The 21,273-nt window shown below is 39.3% G+C and overlaps 1 protein-coding gene and 1 long non-coding RNA gene across 2 annotated transcripts in view; one reads left to right on the forward strand and one right to left on the reverse strand.

The window, feature by feature from the left end:
- Positions 1 to 7,425, forward strand: LOC119897883. The gene is made up of 2 exons (XR_005443459.1): positions 1 to 152; positions 7,126 to 7,425. It is a non-coding gene; the product is annotated as an uncharacterized LOC119897883 (long non-coding RNA).
- The window catches only part of slc6a3 (solute carrier family 6 member 3), a 27,501-nt gene continuing 8,975 nt past the window's right edge, over positions 2,748 to 21,273 (reverse strand). Inside the window, exons 6-16 of the mRNA XM_038711901.1 lie at positions 16,316 to 16,454; positions 15,877 to 16,011; positions 13,896 to 13,999; positions 13,053 to 13,177; positions 11,192 to 11,304; positions 10,815 to 10,967; positions 8,850 to 8,949; positions 7,162 to 7,262; positions 3,497 to 3,664; positions 3,263 to 3,334; positions 2,748 to 3,112 (exon numbers count right to left, since the gene is read on the reverse strand). Coding sequence (XP_038567829.1) covers positions 3,089 to 3,112; positions 3,263 to 3,334; positions 3,497 to 3,664; positions 7,162 to 7,262; positions 8,850 to 8,949; positions 10,815 to 10,967; positions 11,192 to 11,304; positions 13,053 to 13,177; positions 13,896 to 13,999; positions 15,877 to 16,011; positions 16,316 to 16,454 — 1,234 coding nt within the window. The 3' untranslated portion in view covers positions 2,748 to 3,088. The remainder of the gene's footprint in view (positions 3,113 to 3,262; positions 3,335 to 3,496; positions 3,665 to 7,161; positions 7,263 to 8,849; positions 8,950 to 10,814; positions 10,968 to 11,191; positions 11,305 to 13,052; positions 13,178 to 13,895; positions 14,000 to 15,876; positions 16,012 to 16,315; positions 16,455 to 21,273) is intronic.

A 21,273-nucleotide genomic window follows, 5' to 3' on the forward strand; every position in this document is an offset into this window, starting at 1 on the left:
GTCAAAAGAAATCAGCCAAGATGTCAGGAAGAGAATTGTGGACTTGCGCAAGTCTGGTTCATCCTTGGATGCAATTTCCAAATGCCTGAAGGTGCCACGTTCATCTGTTCAAACAATTATAAGCAAGTATAAAGACCATGGGAATGTCCTCTGTAAGTGTGCTCGCCTTTTGTTTAATTAAATCTTTGAACTTCACCTGCTGAATCCGTGTCCTGCATTTGGGTCCACCAACCTTGTCAACCACACAATCGTGACATTTTATCTACATTATTTCTGTCTTCCCCTCTATAAAGGGTCCAATAACCCATAAGTAACTACTAAACAAGACTATTATTATTAGACAGTACACCTACGTGCACATCAGGAGGTTAGGCTGCCCTGCCCTAAATGTTTGTTTTGCAAAAGGTTAATAGTGTACATGTCTTACGAGAAACACCTAACTCAAGAATGATGGTCAGGCCGCTGATTACAACAAATGTCAATATATCTGAATGCTTGAATGACAGCAAACAAATGTTGTCTGATGTGGATATTGGTCCCTCAGTCTGCATGGATTGTCCCCAAGACAGTGGGTTCTGACTGTCTGCTTACTGTAATGAACACTGTTGATTCAAAGTCATGCTGACCAATCTTGAAAAAAGGTCACAATAATTACAAATACTCTTCACTACGTTAGGGCTGTTTTTATGTTTCCCTATTTGTGCTTTCTCTGTTTAGAAGGAGGCATATAGATCTGTTTGGAGGCTACATGATCGGTGTCTCATTCTGGAATATTGAATATATATATATATATATATATATATTAGTGCAAGAGGAACCCTGACACTACTAATGACGATAACATTTTAGGACTTATTTACTTACTTAACATATTTCTACAGCTTTTACAATGTTGTTGATTGTTAATTGTGTAAGCACAGTGACAGAAAGAAGTAATATGTTATTTAATTTCACAATAATTGGGGAAAAAGGTTTGTGTGTGTGTGTGCAGTCCAGATGATTGATGAATAGTGTACAATGATTCAGCAGTTTGAATTTGGTGGTCATGTTAAATCCATTTTTAACAGACAAATCTCAGAGTTGTTTCTATTTGGGAATCAAGCTTCAACTGTTATCAAAATGTTAGCATGGTGATGAAATGTTCAGGTTATTTTGCCTCGTCGGCTTAATGACTGCAGTTTTATGTGTCTTTGTCTGACCTTCTCTAAAACCACTACAGAAAGGGATAACAAATGGCACATTAATTTTCTTTTAAATCACAAAATGAAAGAAAGAAAAAAAGAGAGAAGGCAAAACAGAGAGGGACATTTTAAATTTAGTAATTTAATTAATTATGACAGTACAAAACAAAGTCATACAATTAGAAACACCACAAGGCACAATACATCAGCACAGGCATACAATTTAGGACATGATTAACCCTTCAGTGTGTTACATGTATCACAAGGTGAAAACAAGTCATTGCTGACCCACTTGAAAAATGTTTTATGGTTCTGATTTAACAGAAAGAGTTCATGAGAAGAACTTCTAAATGGACTTTCCATGTAATTCTCACCAAGATTCTTAAGGCTAATATGTATCAACTTCACAGTAACAAAGCAATAATCTATACATATACATAATCTTATTGGTCTTGTTATTCAATATCATACAGAACAATACGATACAAGACCCTCTACATTACATTTACTTACACATATATTTAACTTAATTCATATATTACATTACACACTATTCATTTGCAGTTCAATAAAAAGCAGCTTTTGAAACAGTCTTAAAATACTGAATAAGATTCTGTAAACTGTAAAATTAAAGCTTTTATGCTTTCTGGAAATGTGACAGTCATAGCTTTTCAATCACCACCTGAAACACTTTGGGAACCCCCCCCCCCCACACACACACACAAATTTTCAAAAGAAAGGGGAAAAGTATATGCATTGGCACTCATTTGTTATAATGGGGAAGAGAGATTGACCTGGGACAATACAGTTAACAATCAAGTGGTCTATTGATAAAGAGAAAAATGTGATAAAGTGGTATCTGAATTTCTTTGGTTGATTAGATCAGCAGTGTGGCTGATGATGTTGTTTTTCTCTGTGACAATTATTTGGAAGGTGTCAAGTCTAGAACGGGGTGTTGTCCACGTATTAGGCTGATAGGACTTTGGGACAGATGTTTAAGTCTGATAACAGACACATTCAGTTTTAGGAATTTTTTTATATACTCACCCATGTAATGAAATGACCAACATTTGATAACACTACTCATCTGCACTGCTGGTCATAAAGTGTTTCAGTGTAACCGATGAGGGATTTTTTGTTTATGAAAGATTTGGACCCCGCTAAGTGTGAACTGTGATGGTAATCATCAGGTAATGTCCATACACTTGTAGTTTTAGTTTATTCAAATGAAAATCCTAAAAATCGTTTTGATGTAAACAAAAGTAGGTGTCTTCTCTTCAAAGTCGGCAGGAATTGTGTGTATTATAACAGTCTTTAAGAAAAGCAAGTAAATAAACAAATATTATAAACAAGTTATAGACTGGGATTCAGTAAAACCTGTGGCATTCATAACATATATCACTGCTAAGTTTTGCCCTAGAATGAGAAACTGGGGAAAAAAGCCACCTACTGCTTGAAGATAAAAAAATATAGAATAAATACAAATTATTGAAAATTAATGGGTTATCCCAGCGATTCTGAGAATATTTCTCACACTGTGACAAGTGCAAAGTAAAAATAACTGACAGGCTAAAACTCTTCAGGAGGAGTTTTCTATTTATGGAGGAAGCAGTGTGAATGCCATTACCTGTTTGAATGAATCCCATTCACCAGTGGCAACACAATGGTGGAGAGGGCCAATGCACACAGCTTCACACATCCACTGTTGAAATTAAAGAACACTACAGTTTCTATGGGTTTTTTGTCGGCACTTTTAAACTGTTCCCACCACCACCACCGTCGCGATCGATATAAATGGTTATTTCTTCTTCTTAGCTCTTCAGACCATTGCTGCGCATGCATTCATCCACCCAATGCCCATTCTCTTTATCTCACTCTTTCAATCTCTCTCACTCTCTTTGTATTTTTCAGACCACCAACCAGTGATGCAGCTGTGGGAAAAATCAAATATGCCCATGAAATAATACTGTTAAATAGATACTGTACTGGTCATGAGCTAAAAAAAATTAGTAATATCAACCTGCAACAAAAAATATGATTAGGACACAATAAAATTTAATCATAATTAAGTCAGCACTTACTGTGAACTGCCGAACCTCCCCATTGTCCACTAAATGATGCTCTGTCTCTGGGGTGATGGCATAAGCCAGTCGCTGTTTCAGGAGAAAGGGTAAAAGTTAGTTAAATATTTCAAAAACAATACCTGATGTTTAATGGCTTCTTAAGCTTACTAAATATGAACATTTATACTGGAAATTACAATAACTAATTTCCCCCCACTCCATTTTAGCCAAGACGTCATAGCCCTGACTTACATCGCAAAACTTTCCACGCAGTGAGCAGAGTTTGTAGATGGCATAAAGAGGCACCATGCTCATTGAGGAAATGGCCAGACACCACCCCACCATGTTAGCCCATGGAGGAAACATGTAGGAGCCGTAGTTTGGGGGGTTGAACGTGGCAAAGCTCACCACCACCATAAACTATGGAAGAAAATGATTTGAAGACTTAAGAAAATATCAGTTCAGATTCACCATTCATTTCACAAGTCATCTTAAAAGCAAATTAATTCAGTGGTCCAATGTAGTTGGAGTTTTCTGATACGGGATGTTAGCATTGTGATTTCTACTAGCAGTTAAAAACAAAAAGTGGCAATATTAATATTGTCAAACCATTACATCTAGACACAGTACAAGATGGAACAAGTGGTGGTAGGCATGTTGAATGCCAAACCGTGTGTTCCTACAACCTCTTTAAGTCACACCTCTCAGCCTTACATGGGAAATGCGTTGCAAAAACTACATGTACAAACAAGAATCTGACTGAATGCCAAAATTCAGAATCTTACCTTAAATCCTCTCCTTCCCTAAAATCCAGAGTTGAAGTGAATTTATCGATCCTGTCTGTGTCATTTGTTGACAAGGAGTGTTTTCTAAATGTATCTTTAGCCAGCCAAATTAGGAAAGACCTTTTTTCTTTTATACATATAGCTGTGTATGTGTACTGACCTCAGGACACACTAGAGGAGTTACAGTGCATCCGGAAAGTATTCACATTGCTTCACTTTTTCCACATTTTGGTATGTTACAGCCTTATTCCAAAAGGGATGAAATTCATTTTTTTCCTCAAAATTCTACAAAAAAATACCCCATAATGGCAACGTCAGGTTGGATGGGGAGCATCGGTGCATAGCCATTTTCAGATCTCTTCAGAGATGTTCAATCGGGTGGAAAAAAAAACATGTGAAAAGTAATTATATTTAACTAATAAGTGAATGTTCCTCCTAGAAACTGTGTGTGAAGCCAGAGACTGGTTTCTTGGATGGGGCACTTGATAAGTGAATTAGATTTTTAATTTAATTTTAATTTTTAATTTCTGCTCCAATTTCTGCCTTTTCTGTACCAATTTATGGTGGAAATATCTTATTATATAAAGGGAAACACAAAATTCATGTGGCAGGTGACAATTCAAAATATATAATTATAGTAGAATATAACGTAGTGAGGCTCTCAGACATTCGTTATTGCTTTTAAATATTTTTCTCCTGTTAACTTATCTTCACCTTATTTAATATCATCCCTGCTGAGTGACACATGATTAAGTCTTACCTCCTCTTTTGTATCTTTTGTGGGGAAGTAACCTATTTAAATGTGTGTGTGGCCCCTTTTCATCTCAGTGATAAATTAATCCGTTTTAATTCAGTTATTGGCGGGACTTTATTAGCTCATCTGTTAATAACTTATCATATCATAACTCAGTGTTTCCCACAGAATGACTATATGGTCATGCTATATACAGCATGCTAGCCTCGAAAACCCAGCTGTATTCTAACTTTAAATTAGCTCTCCTTATTAGCTAGTCTGCTTGCTAATAACTTTTTTTAAGCTGGGTCTCCAACATTGACAGCCTTGTGTTGGACTGATTTGTGCAGCTGTGTTCATGAGGGAGAGAGAGCGGGTTGAGTGAGAGGATGTGCTGCGCGAATAAGTGCTGCCTGCAGCTCTTCAATCAACTATGCCTATTTAAATAGGCATAGTTGAGTAGTAAAAAAAAATTAAAATATGTCGCGGTCAGCATTGATATTGTAGCGGGCCGCCACAAATAAATGAACGTATGGGAAACACTGTAACTTATCTACTCATGTTCAAAACTTTCTGCACATTCAGAATCTCTCCCACTATCTGTGTTCTCTAACTTGTAAAGAAAAAAGTCGTAATATTAGAAGACTAACGTCATTAGCCTATTTAAAGAGAATTCATAATATTTTACTACAAGCCCTATACTGCATTACCTTACTGATTTGCTGGAAGTATCCCCTCGACCGTTTGACAGACACAGAACTGGATGAGACGAGGAGGTGCTCATGCCGGGGGAAAACAAAACTAACCTACACCTGTGATCAGGCAGAAATCTCACGACAAATGTTAACACGTTAACTTCAACACCTCTGATAAAGTTTACACTGCTTACAATCCCCGACAGAGCAAGTCAGGGCTTCAGTTTTTAATGTTATAATTTTATAGCCTACTTAAACTACCGTATATGTCCGCTTTGGCACAGACTGTCGAGGTGGGTCCTCCTCACTCGCTGGTGTTGCAGTGAAGTTGCTTTTCAGGGTGAGTCCGACAGCGGAATATCCCTCTTGTAAATGCGATAACAAGACGTTTACGTTGTATTCCTCAGAGACATAAACACTTTTCCACGGTAATACCAAGAAAGAGAGCGTCAATTTCCAGAGTTTACACAGTAAACACCATGTGGGTCAAATTTTACAGATGATACTCTGACTTCCCGTTCGCCTGAAGGCAGCACGGACCTGCACCACAAGTAGCTGAGGGAAAAAAATACACCGTCTCGTTCAGTCGCAGTGGACTAAACTGGCAGGTTTTAATGTGGCAGACCACAGTTTTTTAGCAAGTAGTTTAAAGTTTAAACTTGTATTGTTGTGAATCTTTGGTGTAAACTCTCCTTAGAATTGCCAACTAACAAACGCCCCCCCCCAAAAGCAGCTCAGCGCCCCTCCTAAATATAGCTTGCAGCGCCCTCCATCGTCCTCAGAACGCCTCGGTCCTCGGTACCGCCCCCGTTGAGAAACACTATTCTACTGGAAGATTCTCCTCAATCCACAGAGACACGCTGGAGTTCTAAGGCCCTTCTCCCCCGATTGCTCAATTTGGCCGGGCGGCCAGCTCTAGGATGATGGAGGCCATGGTGCTCATTGGGACCTTCAATGCAGCAGAAATTTTTCTGTACCCTTCCCCAGATCTGTGCCTTGATACAATCCTGTCTCGGAGGTCTACAGACATGCATGTTAACTGTGGGACGTTATATAGACCTTTATATAGATCAACCGAATGTACCACCGATAGAAACATCTCAAGGATGATCAGTGGAAACAGGATGCATCTGAGCTCAATTTTGAGTGTCATGGCAAAAGTTGTGAATACTTATGTACATGTGCTTTTTTTTTTCGTTTAAAAAATAAAAAATAAAATTGCACAGATTTTAAACAAACTTCTTTGAAATTGTCATTATGGGGTATTTTTTGTATAATTTTGAGTAAAAATAATGAATTTCATTCATTTTGGAATAAGGCTGTCGCATTCAATAAAAATTGAAGCGCTGTGAGTACTTTCCAGATGCACTGCATGTCTCTCAGGTGGCCTAGGAGCTCTTCAGGAGATTCTGGATAAAGTTGTAGAGGGAAAAAAATAAAATCATCTGGGATGTTTGGTTTTGCCCATAATAGCCGCTGGACTAATGGATTGTTGGATACAGTACGGAGTGGTGGTAACTACTTATTAATTCAACCAGCCTAAAAGTTTAAAATAATGAGAACTGTTCCAATCAGTACTAGGGAGACTGGAATCTCCAGTGCCAAAAGCATGTATTAGTGAGGATAAAATGCTTTAATCTCACTATGTATTTTCTGTCCCTTGGTTAGGGTTCCAAGGTACAATATGTCTGTGCAGTGACTCACCAGGAGGAAGCAGGGGCTGACAAACTTCCAGCACAGCCTCCAGTACATGCCTGGTCGCTGCCCAATCATCTCCTCAATGTCATCGCTGAATCGGTCCACTCCTGAAACACATGGAAACACTTGATATTACTTCCAAGTCATGGTTAAATACAACCATTGCTAAAATTGTCAAATGCATATACTGTACTATGTATTAAATTCACAGCAGGTTTGGGGTACTGTCCTTTTATAAATCAAATTAAAAGTTGGCCATGCAGAAACCCACAGGTTGTTAGTAAATATAAAATTCACAATTTAACCATTTTCAGTAACTAAAATCACTCTGCAACTTTCTTTCTCTGATAAACCTGGCCGTACATTTTTTTCTCATGACTTCCTGCCTTGGAGGCATCTCTCACTGCAGAGGAATATATCCAGACTGACGACCAGGTATTCAGCACAGCTAAATGTACTTATGTAGTGGACAGCAGAACGAAAGACCACAGTGGCCAAGGGTCAAAGGTTCCTGTCAGCAGTTATGAGGATTGGAAAAAAGGCCCACTGAAGCCTTAGGCTTGATTTATCTGGCTTGCCAAGGTCGGGACCCACCAAAGTGGGGCAATATGCTGACCCCACCGCCTAGGGCCTGGTTAGTATTTAGCCCTTTATGGATCTCTCCACAGTTCAGTAGACATGAGACAAGAAACTCAATATCGAAGTTCAGGTCAAGCATTTTCCTTGATCTTTAGATTGTTTTTATACTATTTTGTGAATAGTATTGCAAAATAGGAGTGAGCATTTCACACTCTATGAAGAATTTCCCTCGTTTTCAGCATAGGCAAAAATGCACCCAAAGGTTAATATCCATCATAAAGCACATGGTCTTTAGTTATTAATAAAAATAAAAATAAAAATAAAAATAAAAATAAAAAACAAAGAAAGGAAAGGAAAAGGAGAAAAACACAAAATGGCTAACTCCACTGTACTTATTTACAGAACCATAAGGGCTCACTAATCAGCTCATGGGGTTGAATTTTGAGGCCGAAACAAACAACATATAGTATCAAGAAGTTATTTACTCTTACACAACTAAAGTATTTCTTCCATGTGCTGATAAAGTGCTGGAAAAGAACTGGATCACTCATTCACTCCAGAAAACTCTCATCACGTGCAGAGATAAACAATCATTTATAGATGTTTTGGTGTGTTGGAAGAACAAGATCTAAAAAAAACATATTGTTGCAGAGATGATGTCAAAACTGTGTAAAATCGAGTGTCAATAGAATGTGGACATCTGGAGAGAAACTGACTTTGAGCCCCCCCCACTTGCCACCCACAACAATCTACAACCTAGCGATTAGACAGCTGACTCCTGTCCATGACAAATGGGAATTGCCTGTTCCCCTAGCTGCAATTTTCTTCATGTGGTGGCTCAACACTGCTGAATGAACACAGAGGTAACACTGACAGCAGGCAAAACTCAGGTCATTTAACCTCACTGAGCTCTTATGAGCACCACAACTACAGTATATCCTTGTACCTTAACAATACAGAAACTGAAGAGGCGTAAACCATTATTGACAATGTCTAATAAAACTATGTTGCATTGAGGCACAGCACGCCTATACCAAAAGATTTCTCATCAAACCCTTAATATAACATCAGCTTTGCTGACCATGAAAACGTGATTTTCACTTCCTCTTTCTCACCATAAAACCATGCTATGCCGATGGCTTCAATAAGCACTCCAAATAGAATCGATGTTCCTGCTGCAAAGTGGTCTAGCAGAGTGAACACATACATCCCACCCTGGAGAGGGAGAGAAAAAAATGGTAATGGACGTAGGCTAAAATAATATATGTGTCATTAAATTAAGTTTTATCATACAGGTTACTATCAGAACTAGCAGAAAAAAAAACTTTTGAGATGCGCTTCATAAGAGACTCACTACATAAAATGTACAGTGGGTACGGAAAGTATTCAGACCCCTTTAAATTTTTCACTCTTTGTTTCATTGCAGCCATTTTCCAAAAATCAAAAAAGTTCATTTTATTTCTCAGTAATGTACACTCAGCACCCCATCTTGACAGAAAAAAAAAACAGAAATGTAGAAATTTTTGCAAATGTATTAAAAAAGAAAAACTGAAATATCACATGGTCATAAGTATTCAGACCCTTTGCTCAGTATTTAGTAGAAGACCCTTTTGATCTAATACAGCCATGAGTCGTTTTGGGAAAGATGCAACAAGTTTTTCACATCTGGATTTGGGTATCCTCTGCCATTCCTCCTTGCAGATCCTCTCCAGTTCTGTCAGGTTGGATGGTAAACGTTGGTGGACAGCCATTTTCAGGTCTCTCCAGAGATGCTCAATTGGCTTTAAGTCAGGGCTCTGGCTGGGCCATTCAAGAACAGCCACGGAGTTGTTGTGAAGCCACTCCTTCGTTATTTTAGCGGTGTGCTTAGGGTCATTGTCTTGTTGGAAGGTAAACCTTCGGCCCAGTCTGAGGTCCAGAGCACTCTGGAAAAGGTTTTCGTCCAGGATATCCCTGTACTTGGCCGCATTCATCTTTCCCTCGATTGCAACCAGTCGTCCTGTCCCTGCAGCTGAAAAACACCCCCACAGCATGATGCTGCCACCACCATGCTTCACTGTTGAGACTGCATTGGACAGGTGATGAGCAGTGCCTGGTTTTCTCCACACATACCGCTTAGAATTAAGGCCAAAAAGTTCTATCTTGGTGTCATCAGACCAGAGGATCTTATTTATCACCATCTTGGAGTCCTTCAGGTGTTTTTAGCAAACTCCATGCGGGCTTTCATGTGTCTTGCACTGAGGAGAGGCTTCCGTCGGGCCACTCTGCCATAAAGCCCCGACTGGTGGATTGCTGCTGTGATGGTTGACTTACTACAACTTTCTCCCATCTCCCGACTGCATCTCTGGAGCTCAGCCACAGTGACCTTTGGGTTCTTCTTTACCTCTCTCACCAAGGCTCTTCTCGATAGCTCAGTTTGGCCGGACGGCCAGCTCTAGGAAGGGTTCTGGTCGTCCCAAACGTCTTCCATTTGAGGATTATGGAGGCCACTGTGCTCTTAGGAACCTTAAGTGCAGCAGAAGGTTTTTTTGTAACCTTGGCCAGATCTGTGCCTTGCCACAATTCTGTCTCTGAGCTCTTCAGGCAGTTCCTTTGACCTCATGATTCTCATTTGCTCTGACATGCACTGTGAGCTGTAAGGTCTTATATAGACAGGTGTGTGGCTTTCCTAATCAAGTCCAATCAGTATAATCAAACACAGCTGGACTCAAATGAAGGTGTAGAACCATCTCAAGGATGATCAGAAGAAATAGACAGCACCTGAGTTAAATATGAGTGTCACGGCAAAGGGTCTGAATACTTATGACCATGTGATATTTCAGTTTTTCTTTTTTAATAATTTGCAAACATTTCTACATTTCTGTTTTTTTCTGTCAAGATGGGGTGCTGAGTGTACATTACTGAGAAATAAAATGAACTTTTTGGATTTTTGGAAAATGGCTGCAATGAAACAAAGAGTGAAAAATTTAAAGGGGTCTGAATACTTTCCGTACCCACTGTATGTAGGAAAATGCTGAAGTCTAACCACAAAGCAAAGATGGATATTAACAATCACATAAACAAGGCTGACATGCAAGAACAGACTGCCCAGCATGATACTTACATTTTGTAACACAGAAAAGGGATATGAGAAAGGTGGAAACGACGATGAAGAGGGTGAACAGCTCTCTGTGCTTGTGGAGGAATTTAAACTCATCAATCAGCCCAGTGATCACTGATTCCATCCCGCCCATCTACAACAGAAGACACAAGAGTTACAATGAAAACAGTCAGCAATAAGTGAGCTGCTACATCACTGTAGATGTCCAACTTTCTATTGCATAATTGCTGCACTGAAGCTCCAAAACATATAATTTGCTAAATGAAAATTATTTGTTCCACAATTTTTAATTTCTTTCAACATCACAACATCTCTGACATAATTTATGTCACAAATATAGAAAAAAGGCATACTCACAGCACTGTCAATGCCCAGTGTTAACAGCATGATGAAGAAGATAACTGCCCACACTGATGACCCAGGTAATGTTGCAATGGCTTCTGGGTAAATGACAAACACCAAACCAGCACCTAAAGAAGACAGCACAAACACAAATGAGCATTTAGAGCGTTTGACATGGAAGCAGATGTAAAAGCAGCCTCAAAATTAAATAGCTAAAAAGCTAAATGCATGGTTAAAAAGAGGATATAACGTACTAATACGGTATGTTTGGAGAGGAGTTTATACATTATGTCTAACTTTAATTGACTAGTAAGCAACAAAGCTACCCAGTTCCACTAACGACATCTGTGGCATTTGAATCCAGTCATCGTGTTCATGTGGGTTTTCTTCATTGATTACAGTCCTGGCAACTAAAGGTAGCTCATCTTAAATGTATTTGATTATTGGAATAATTAAAGAATGCACATTATTCCGCATCTATTGAGCTGTTTGCAGTGTCACTTAATAGCAACCATCATGGAATAATGCCTATACTAGCCTGCTGTGGGCTACCTGAAATTAACAACTGTATAGGCGCATTAATAAATGTATAAAGTGCAGTATGTTCTGTTGAACTTCAACTAACTGAGCTCCAAATTTCTCCAAATGTACTTCAAATTTATAGAAAGGCAGGTAAGCTGGCAAAATAATATGTTTTGTTTTGAGGAAACGCCTTAACCTAACACTAGTGTTTCCCACCAAATATCTATAATAATAATAATAATAATCTTTATTTGTAGAGCACTTTTCAAAAACAAGTTACAAAGTGCTTTAACAAGTGCAAAGACAACAATACAATACCCAAAGACAACAATACAAGCAAAGAAAAACATTGAAAAGACCAAAATACACGTTTAAGATAAATATAAAATAAGTAAAATAGAATAAAATAAAAGGGATAAAATAAAGTCAAATAAGATCGGGAAAGGCTCTCCTATAAAAGTATGTTTTAAGAAGGCACTTAAAAGAGTTCACTGACTCAGCCGACCTGATTTCCTCTGGCAGGCTGTTCCAGAGCCTCGGGGCCCTGACAGCAAACGCTCTGTCCCCTTTAGTTTTCAGTTGAGACTCTGGAACAGATAGCAGACCTCTGCCCGAGGATCTCAAGGTACGTGCTGGTGCATTATGGGACTAAAAGGTCAGAAATATAACAAGGCGAGAGGCCACGAAGAGCTTTAAAAGTAATCAATAGAATTTTAAAGTCAGTGGAATGAAGCTAAAATAGGGGCGATGTGGTCATATTTCTTTGTTCTGGTTAAAAGCCTGGCAGCTGAGTTCTGGACAGTCTGGAGTCGATCAGTAGATTTTTGGGTTAAACAAGTGAAAAGGCTGTTGCAATAATCCAGGTGTGATGAGATGAAGGCATGTAAAATGGTCTCGGTGTCCTTATAAGTTAACATAGAACAAATTTTTGCTATATTTCTAAGACATAAACAACATCTAAAACATGATGGAACAAGCTTTGTGGTGTGCTGCTCGAAATTTAAATTACTATCAAACCAGACACCAAGGTTCTTTGCAACAGGCTTAATGTGATTTAATAGGGAACCAGCAGATGGCAGTATTTGTTTTGCCATCTGAAAACAAAATGGGTCCTAAGACCGACCCTTGAGGCACACCATATTTAACTGGACAGAACGAAGAGACATAGTTGTTTACAGACACGCAAAACTTCCTATTTGACAGGTAGGATGAAAACCATTTTAGGGCAGTACCAGAGATCCCCACCCAGTGCCTCAGTCTGTCTAACATGATGTTGTGATCAATGGTGTCAAAAGCAGCGCTAATCTACACCATAAAAACACCACATTTCAAACACAGTCAAATAAAACCATACCATCTCTGGCAACTTTATCCAGGGCAACGTTGTGCTTGTGGGACATGTACCCAAGGAAGGAGAAGACCACAAAGCCGGAGAAGAAACTGGTTAAAGAGTTGATGGAGCTGGTGATGATGGCGTCTCTGGATCAATAAAAAAAAAAAAACAACAGTTAAAAATGAGAATGTAAAAAAAAAAAATTGCAATTGAATTTACACAAAAAATATGCTAGATTGCTGTCATGAGTCTTGGTTGCAGAATAATTTAGAGATCCCTTATACATTTTGTGGATTAGTCAGGCAGTCAATGTTTTGCCTGAATGTGAAAGACAGGGAAGTCATCCTCTTGCTTTCTCTTGGAGTAGAGTTTGACCACCCTCAATTGCAAAAATGTGTGGAGAAAATGAATATATAAATTAGTTGGCCGGAGTTGAAAACAGACAGAACCTTGGTGTGTCTAAATTTACACATACAGTCTCATTGTCCTACAAAAAAATCACAAGCCCTCACTTCAGTCAGAATATAGCTTCAGTGATTTGGTGTTATGCTGAAGGAGAAATCCTCATGGTGGACAGTGTCATATGTCAGTTATCAGAAACATTTTTTAAAAAGGCAAAAAAAAAAAGATAAAAGCCTCCTGCGGGATGCTGATAATTTTCAAAGACTGCGACAGTTTTGATGGGTGTCATGGCTGTCTGTTGCACAGCATGGTGTCAAAGACATGGCGGGTTTCAAGGAGCTTCAAAGGTTATTGTAATTCATCTGCTTATGTTGTGTGCACGTGTTTGTGTATGTAGAAGCAACTCCCCGTCCTCTGCCTGTTTCTGTGAACCCCCTCCTGCATCTCCCTGTGTGCCTTTACCTGTAACAGTTGTTGCTAAATTTGTTGTAGCTGGAAAAGGCAATTAGCACACCAAACCCCACTCCCAGAGAGAAGCAGATCTGTGTCGCAGCCTCAATCCAGACCTGGGGAGCAACAGAACAAGCACACTTGTGTGAAGCGGCAAACAAAAGGCACAGGAGAGGAAAAAAGCCATTATTAGGGATAATTGCAGGAAACTCATTCAACAGCAGTAGATGAAAGACGCTTGTGAATACGGGGGGTAATTTTGCAAATTACTGCTCCATGCATCTATCTAATCTAATTCTCCAATTGCTGCCATGCATCTCTCTCTCTCTCTCCTTCTTGCTTTCTCTCTCATACTCCATAACTGAGTGCTTTAGTCCTGCATGCTTACTCATTGAGCTCTTAGTGCCTGATGTTAAGATAAATAATATGTTGTTATAAGATGTGATAGCTGGTTAAGGAAAATATTAAACACAGGTTACACAAACAGTACTTACAATTTTAAACCAACACTGTTTTAAATTCTTTTCCCAAATTGGTCTACATCATACAATGAGAGGAGACTGACAATTAATATATCTTAGATGTTATGCATTAACCCAAATAAATTGAGTTGGAATAGTTCCACATTGTCATTCAACCCTGCATATCAAAATGAAAGATGATTCATTTTGCATAGCATACTCTGCATAGCATACATTTTTGCCGAGCATACTCTTTGTCACACCTGTCCTGCCTTCTTTTCTGTCCTTTAAATTTAGTTTAGCTCTCTGCTATCTTCTTACAGTTCTCCATTCCAATTCTATTGTTTTTGTTCTGGGCTCGCTGATGCTGCGGTTTGCGTTTTCTTGAGCATGTAATAGTAACAATTACTGCACAATCAACATTGAAAAATGTTAATATTGCCTTTCTTTCTCTTGGGCTCATCTCTTTGTTCCCAGGGTTTTACATTCCCAGCATGTGTGTCACTTGATATAAACATGGTAAGAGATTGGTAAAGGCTGTCTTCACAGTGCACATTGCAAAAGAATGAAGGAAGTTCGGCGTGTCAAATGCAGTTAGATTGGTAAAAATCAGTGTAGCCACTGTGGTGATTTTAGTGTCTAACCTCAAGAAAACTGCCTTGCCTGCAAATTTGAGGGTGTAGGGTTCAAGAAGTTTAACAACAACAGGCTGTTATATAGCTGTAGCTGTAGCTATAGCTGTAGTTGGGTGATTTCAACATGTTGAACAAGGGAAACATACATTCAACATTTGACGTAGGGAAAACTTTGCTGAAAACATAAGCCCTTTGAAAGGTGGTGATGGGGCAGTGGATAAGACACTTTGGTGTGAAACCCGGGTTCAATTCCCCACTGTGACATGTCCATCAGTGTGTCCCTGAGCAAGACACTTAACCCCTAGTTGCTCCAGAGGCGTGCGACCTCTAATATATATAGCAATTGTAAGTCGCTTTGGATAAAAGCGTCAGCTAAATGAATAAATGTAAATGTCATATTATGAGGATATTGAGCTGGGGAGCATAGATTTCTCTTTAACAGTAACTCCTTGTTGCTAGCAAAGCCTTGCCAACATTTTTATCTGCTTAAATGCATAAGTTATCTCACATTGTAACAGCTTTGAGTTAATAATACAACTTAAGAGTTGTGAAAGTATTGAGTACTGTAAAATTTACCCTCTATTACTGTGAATTTGTCACTGTTAGCTATTTCCACATGAACTAATGTTAACACTTGCCTTATTGTAAGTCTAGCTTAGCACATTAGCATGATAAAGTCAATGAAAAATGTTACAGTTACATGTTACAATGTTACAAGATACTAGCCAAGTCATTTTCGAGAAACCCCACTTTTTCAGTTTTCAGGATTCTTTACACATTGTTTTAAGTGCTAATGTTAGATAAAGTCATCTCCCTGTGCCTCTTTTTCCTCTTATCTTCTATACCCCCACCACTCTCACCTCACTCCTGTTCCCCCTCTCTCCCGCTGACACTCACCTTGGCGTCACAGAGTCTCAGAAAGTCCACAGAGAGGTAGGCCTTAATGCCATCAATGGCTCCGGGCAGAGTGACTCCGCGGAGCAGCAGCACAGTCAGGACCACGTAGGGCATTGTGGCTGTGATCCACACAACCTGAAAGGGTCGCACAAGGTACACACACAAACACACACACACACACACACACACCACACACACACACACACACACACACACACACACACACACACACACACACCACACACACACACACACACACACACACACACACACACACATGCAGAATACCCCCACATTTACACAGAGAAAGAAGCCACACTCACACGAAGTCATTGGATGGATTTAAACTGGACTTATGGAGTTATGAATCACTTAAAGATTCATAGGTAAGATTTGTGGTGTTCACATTAAGAAACACAGCTACTGTGTAATTTCTTACCTTGCCAGAGGTCTTGACTCCCTTCCAGAGGCTGAAGTAGAGCAGAACAATCACTACACCTAGACAGGAAGTCAACTGCCAGCGTGGACGGCCCAGATCATTAATACCACTACTGTCCTGGATGTGTAGCACTCCTCGTCTAGGGAAAGAGAATATTCTGATAAGAACCATGGCCATTCCTGAGTCACCATTTTTAGAGTATGTATTTAGCACATTTTCACCTACAAAGAACTCACTTGGCAGAGGCCTGAAGTGAAAGGAGCAGTTCAGAAATATTGTGAGGACTGTAACAACTCCCAGAGAACTAACCTAAGGACCTTCTACCAAAAACCTGTTGTTGAGACCAAATCCTTCAGGATAGGGTTTAAATAATAATTTTGGTATTTTTAAACCTGGGCCCTATTTTCACATATTTTGGTGTTGAAGTGACTAGTAAGTGCAAAAAGTTTTGGAATCCGTGACTTTAGCCGGCAGCCACAAACCAGCTGCAGTGGCTGCAACATATTCCTTCGGGGCAATTGTGTCAAAATTACGTCAAAATTACGTCTACAAAAAATGCTTATTTTTGCCACTGACGGGCTCAGACAGTTATGCGAGATGTCTAACAACATCATGGAAAGGATCCTTACTAACAACACCCAGTGACACCTTTTGTTTTTAACAAGAAGCAGAAGTCTCGCTCAAGGAAAATTCGTGCTCTGACGTCTTGTGAGAGGCAGGTTGTTCCAAGAAACCCGGGAGAGCAGTTTGCTGTGTACAAAGAGGAACTGCTAGCAAGACTTTATTTCCAATGTTACTCCAACACAACAAACTCCGCTCTTCAACTCTGACTCATGTTTCCTCCTTCGTTTTCCTGCAACAACTCATCTCTCACAAGATTTCTGAGCGAGAATTGTCCTTGAGCAAGACATTTGTTTCTTGTTAAAAACAAAGGGAATCACCCATGTTTTGGTGATGAGAAGTTAGGGTTACCGTTGATGTTAGCTTCACATTTGGCCAAAGGGATATTGTAGGAACGGAGAATTCCCCTGAAAACTTAACCTCATTCCTCAACCGACTGGAACTTTTTAAACAGGATTGTCATTTATATTTATTTATTTAGCTGACACTTTTATCCAAAGCGAGTCACAGTGGGAAATTGAACCCGAGGCTCTAACACCAAAGGCATGTGTCTTATCTACTGCGCCATCACCACCCATGCGTCATCACCCAAACCAACTCAGGATCGTGTATTTTATCCACGAACACTGAATTGACTCTACACTCCTGCAGGGCCTATACAGCATGACACCCTCACTTTCCTGCCTTATATCACCCTGCCTCAAACTCAGGTACCACTCTCCCTGTTCTTTTAGCTCATAAAATCCAATAGTTACTAAATCCAGATGGGTAGGAAAAAGACCAAAACCAAGTTCCGCTGGAGCCGGAAACCCCCTTCCATTTTGGTAGTTGGTGACTTGAAAATCCATGTGGATTCTAAACAATGCTGCTGAGTTTATTAACCTATTCCACTCACTCAAATTATGCTACACACATACACATCTACATGCTGAAGGTCATATACCTTGTCTGCTCCTCTGGTATTTCTCCATCAAACCTACATGGCATGGATTTTACAGTAACAGATCATATGGCTTTTTCAATGCTAGAATCCCTGCTCCCTCACATTGACTTCATCCCACTCATCACATACAGGAAACTCCAGAGCATTAATATACCTTTTCTAATGGATGTGCTGCAGACTGAGCTCATTTATGGTTACACTAACTCAACATCCAATGACCTGTCCTCTATGAATAATGTGCTCCTCTCAGATACACTAAATCATCTTGCCCAACTCAAATAACACAGCTCCATTTAGGGATGCACCAAAATGAACATTTTTGGCTGAAACCGAACATAATAAAAACATTTGCTGAATAAAGAATACCAATCACCGAACAAGTACATTCACATATAACCACTGCATAAATTAAATAGTAAAAATGTACTTTTTACTCGGTGTTCCCCACAGGATTTGGAGTGACTATGGTGGGTGGGTCCGAGGCCCAAGAGGTAAAGTAAACTCTGGTAAAGTAAATTACATGTGTCTATTTACTTTTAATGTACACACGTAATATGTTTTATAATTTCTGTGAATATAATCCAATTAATCTTATTTCCATACTGTATAGACACCTTATTTTGAAAACCGGACGTTGTCACATCCGTATCGTCGCGCTAAATTCATCAAGTCCGACCCAATTTGATAATGTTGTATGTGGTTCTCGTATCACGCAACATGAAGACTTTATAGCCTCTCTTCAGGTAGGACTCTCATACTGCAACTTGTCTTTGTAAAGACAGAAAATGACAGGATAAAGTCGCTAACCTGCCTGTCAGCTCGCACTGGTCCATTTCAGTTACCATAAAGGCTTAAATACGTGTGCACTCCAAATGTAGGCTAGCTTAATCGTGTTCTCAGAAACGAGTGACGGGACAGATTGTTTGAAGAAGTCAGCCACAGATGGTGTGGATGTGCTTGGAGACAATTCAACAGAACAGTGTCTGCAAACGGCGTTTTTTGCATCTTTTGCGTCCACACTGCCGACGTGTCAACGTAATTGATCCTTCGCTAAGCCCCGCCCCGCCCCCCTTAGTTACTGTTGCTAAGTCCGACACACTGTCTATTACTGCAATCCCCGGAGAAATATTGTCAAATTAGTTCTTTAGCAATCTCAGAAAGAAGCAGACAGTTTTGCAGTTGCATTATACATTTGAAGGTTATATTCAGGCTGTCAAACTGACTCAAACAGACGTGAAAAAAATGAAAAATAGAAGCTAAAGCCTACCGATCGCTAACTTACAGACAAAAGACAACGATATGAACAATCAACACTGTTCCTGTAAAGCTGGGTAGGCCTCTATTCATTATTACAATCATTAAAAAGCAGATGAGTAGGGCTTTATTTCGTTCCATTGAGTAGGAAGTTAGCTAGCGTTAGCTAACTAACAGTACATTAGGAACGATCCACAGCTGATATTTTTCTGGATTTATTTTAGGTTTTGGAAAGAGAATAAATCATACTTCTCCTATCAAACTCTCTGGGTAGTGACTGTAACTAGTGTTACAATTAATGTTAGCAGAAATGTAATGTAATGTGTTAATATGTGAATGACTGTATCAGAGGAATCAGAGTAAAGTGAATGTGTGTTTTGAGTTATATTATTTTGTTACATATTATTATGTTAAGTCAATTTCGATTATGTAGAATATCTGTTCAATTATTTTGATGTCATGTGTACTTATTTTCCATAAGGTAGAATGCTTTATATATTGTATATTGTCTGTTTGGTTATGTCATTTGTTGTTTATTTGTGAAATTTTTAGTATTAGTTTAACATGCACTTTAAGCTGAGATTTAAAGATAATGTGACTGGGACTGTATGTGATTGTAGTCAGAAATAAACAAGCTCTGGCTTGAGCAAGACACTAACTTTGGTCATCTCTCTATTAATCCAAAGTGGCTACACAGTGCTTCCTAGCCCGTATAACCTTTGCTGCCAGTCCAGATCTCCCCTAGGTCTGGCGCTGGTAACACACCAAACACATAAAAAAAGGTCTGTTCTAAGGAATTAATTACTTTTTGACTCTGGGCAAGTGGGAAAACAGTACAACTCCCATTTATAATAACAGTTTCACTAAGTAACTTGAAAGCATTAACATCTAGATTTATTTCAGTCTGTTTATAACTGAATTTCTTTCTGACTACCACATGAATTCATAACCCCATGCCCATTCCTTTGATTAAATCATGTCTGCCTGTGCTCTGCCCCCTGCTTACACAAATCATTAATGCATCTATTTTATCTGGCTCTGTTCCTTCCAGTCTAAAAATGTCTGCTAATACCCCAGTCCTAAAAAAAAACAACTGTCGCTGACCTAGAAGAATACAAGAACTACAGACCAATTACCAAACCCCTATATCTTGCCCAACTCCTTGAGCTAACTGTCCTATCTCAAAGCTAGACAGCAGCTTGTGTCCATTAGCTGCTTTAGATCTCCCACATCCCTGCTTCCCATGGTGTCCCCCAGGGCTCAGTTCTTGGACCATTACTATTCATTACTTTTACTACATTTTCCCTCTTGGACTCAACTTTCACTGCTATGCAGACAACACAAAAATCTACGTACACTCTAAGCCATAGGACATTCTACTACTACATCACCTGAGGCTATTCTCATTGCTTCACCAGCTACACTTGGCAAAGTACTCCATCTAAATCTGTCCATCCCTGTTTTTCTTTAAATCCACTGTTGCTGAAGGCAAAAATCTTGGTGTAACTTTTGACTCCACCCTTTGTTTTGACACACATATCAAAAACATCATCAAGACTGCCATTTCCATTTGAAGAACATCTCCAGGCTATGCTCTTCTCTTTCCCACTTTGATTAAGAGACTTACATTCTTGCCTTTATCAGATCCCAATTAGATTACTGCCCTTCTACTTGGTGTACCTACTCATGTACTCTGAAACCCATGTACTCTCCACTCCGCACCTCCGGGCTCCACTCTATGGGTGACAGGACCTTCAGTGTGGCTGGCAGTAACCTCTGAAATGCTCTCACCGAGATTACCTTTTCCTGGTGCTTAATAATATGCATATTATTAATGTATTCTCTGTTTCATATCATGTATATTATAAATGTATTTCTTGGCTTATTCTTGCCACTTCTGTCTTTTACTATGTATAAAGTGTATTACCTGGTTTTATAAAGTTTTGTTGAGTGACTTGAAAGTATACACAACATCCTGAAATTGTTGTTGACATGTTCTGAGCCCTTGACATGACCAAGACAGAAACAGCACTACACCTTAGAGTCCTTTAGAGCTTCACTTTGAGCTCACCTCACCAAGATATATTTCTAGGTTACCCTGAATTACCCTGAATGAGCTGATTCTAGATGTAGTAATCCT

The sequence above is a fragment of the Micropterus salmoides genome, unplaced genomic scaffold (assembly GCF_014851395.1).
Source record: "Micropterus salmoides isolate LMB-PRFRI ecotype aquatic unplaced genomic scaffold, ASM1485139v1 Ms_hic_scaffold_11, whole genome shotgun sequence".
Lineage (NCBI taxonomy): Eukaryota > Metazoa > Chordata > Actinopteri > Centrarchiformes > Centrarchidae > Micropterus > Micropterus salmoides.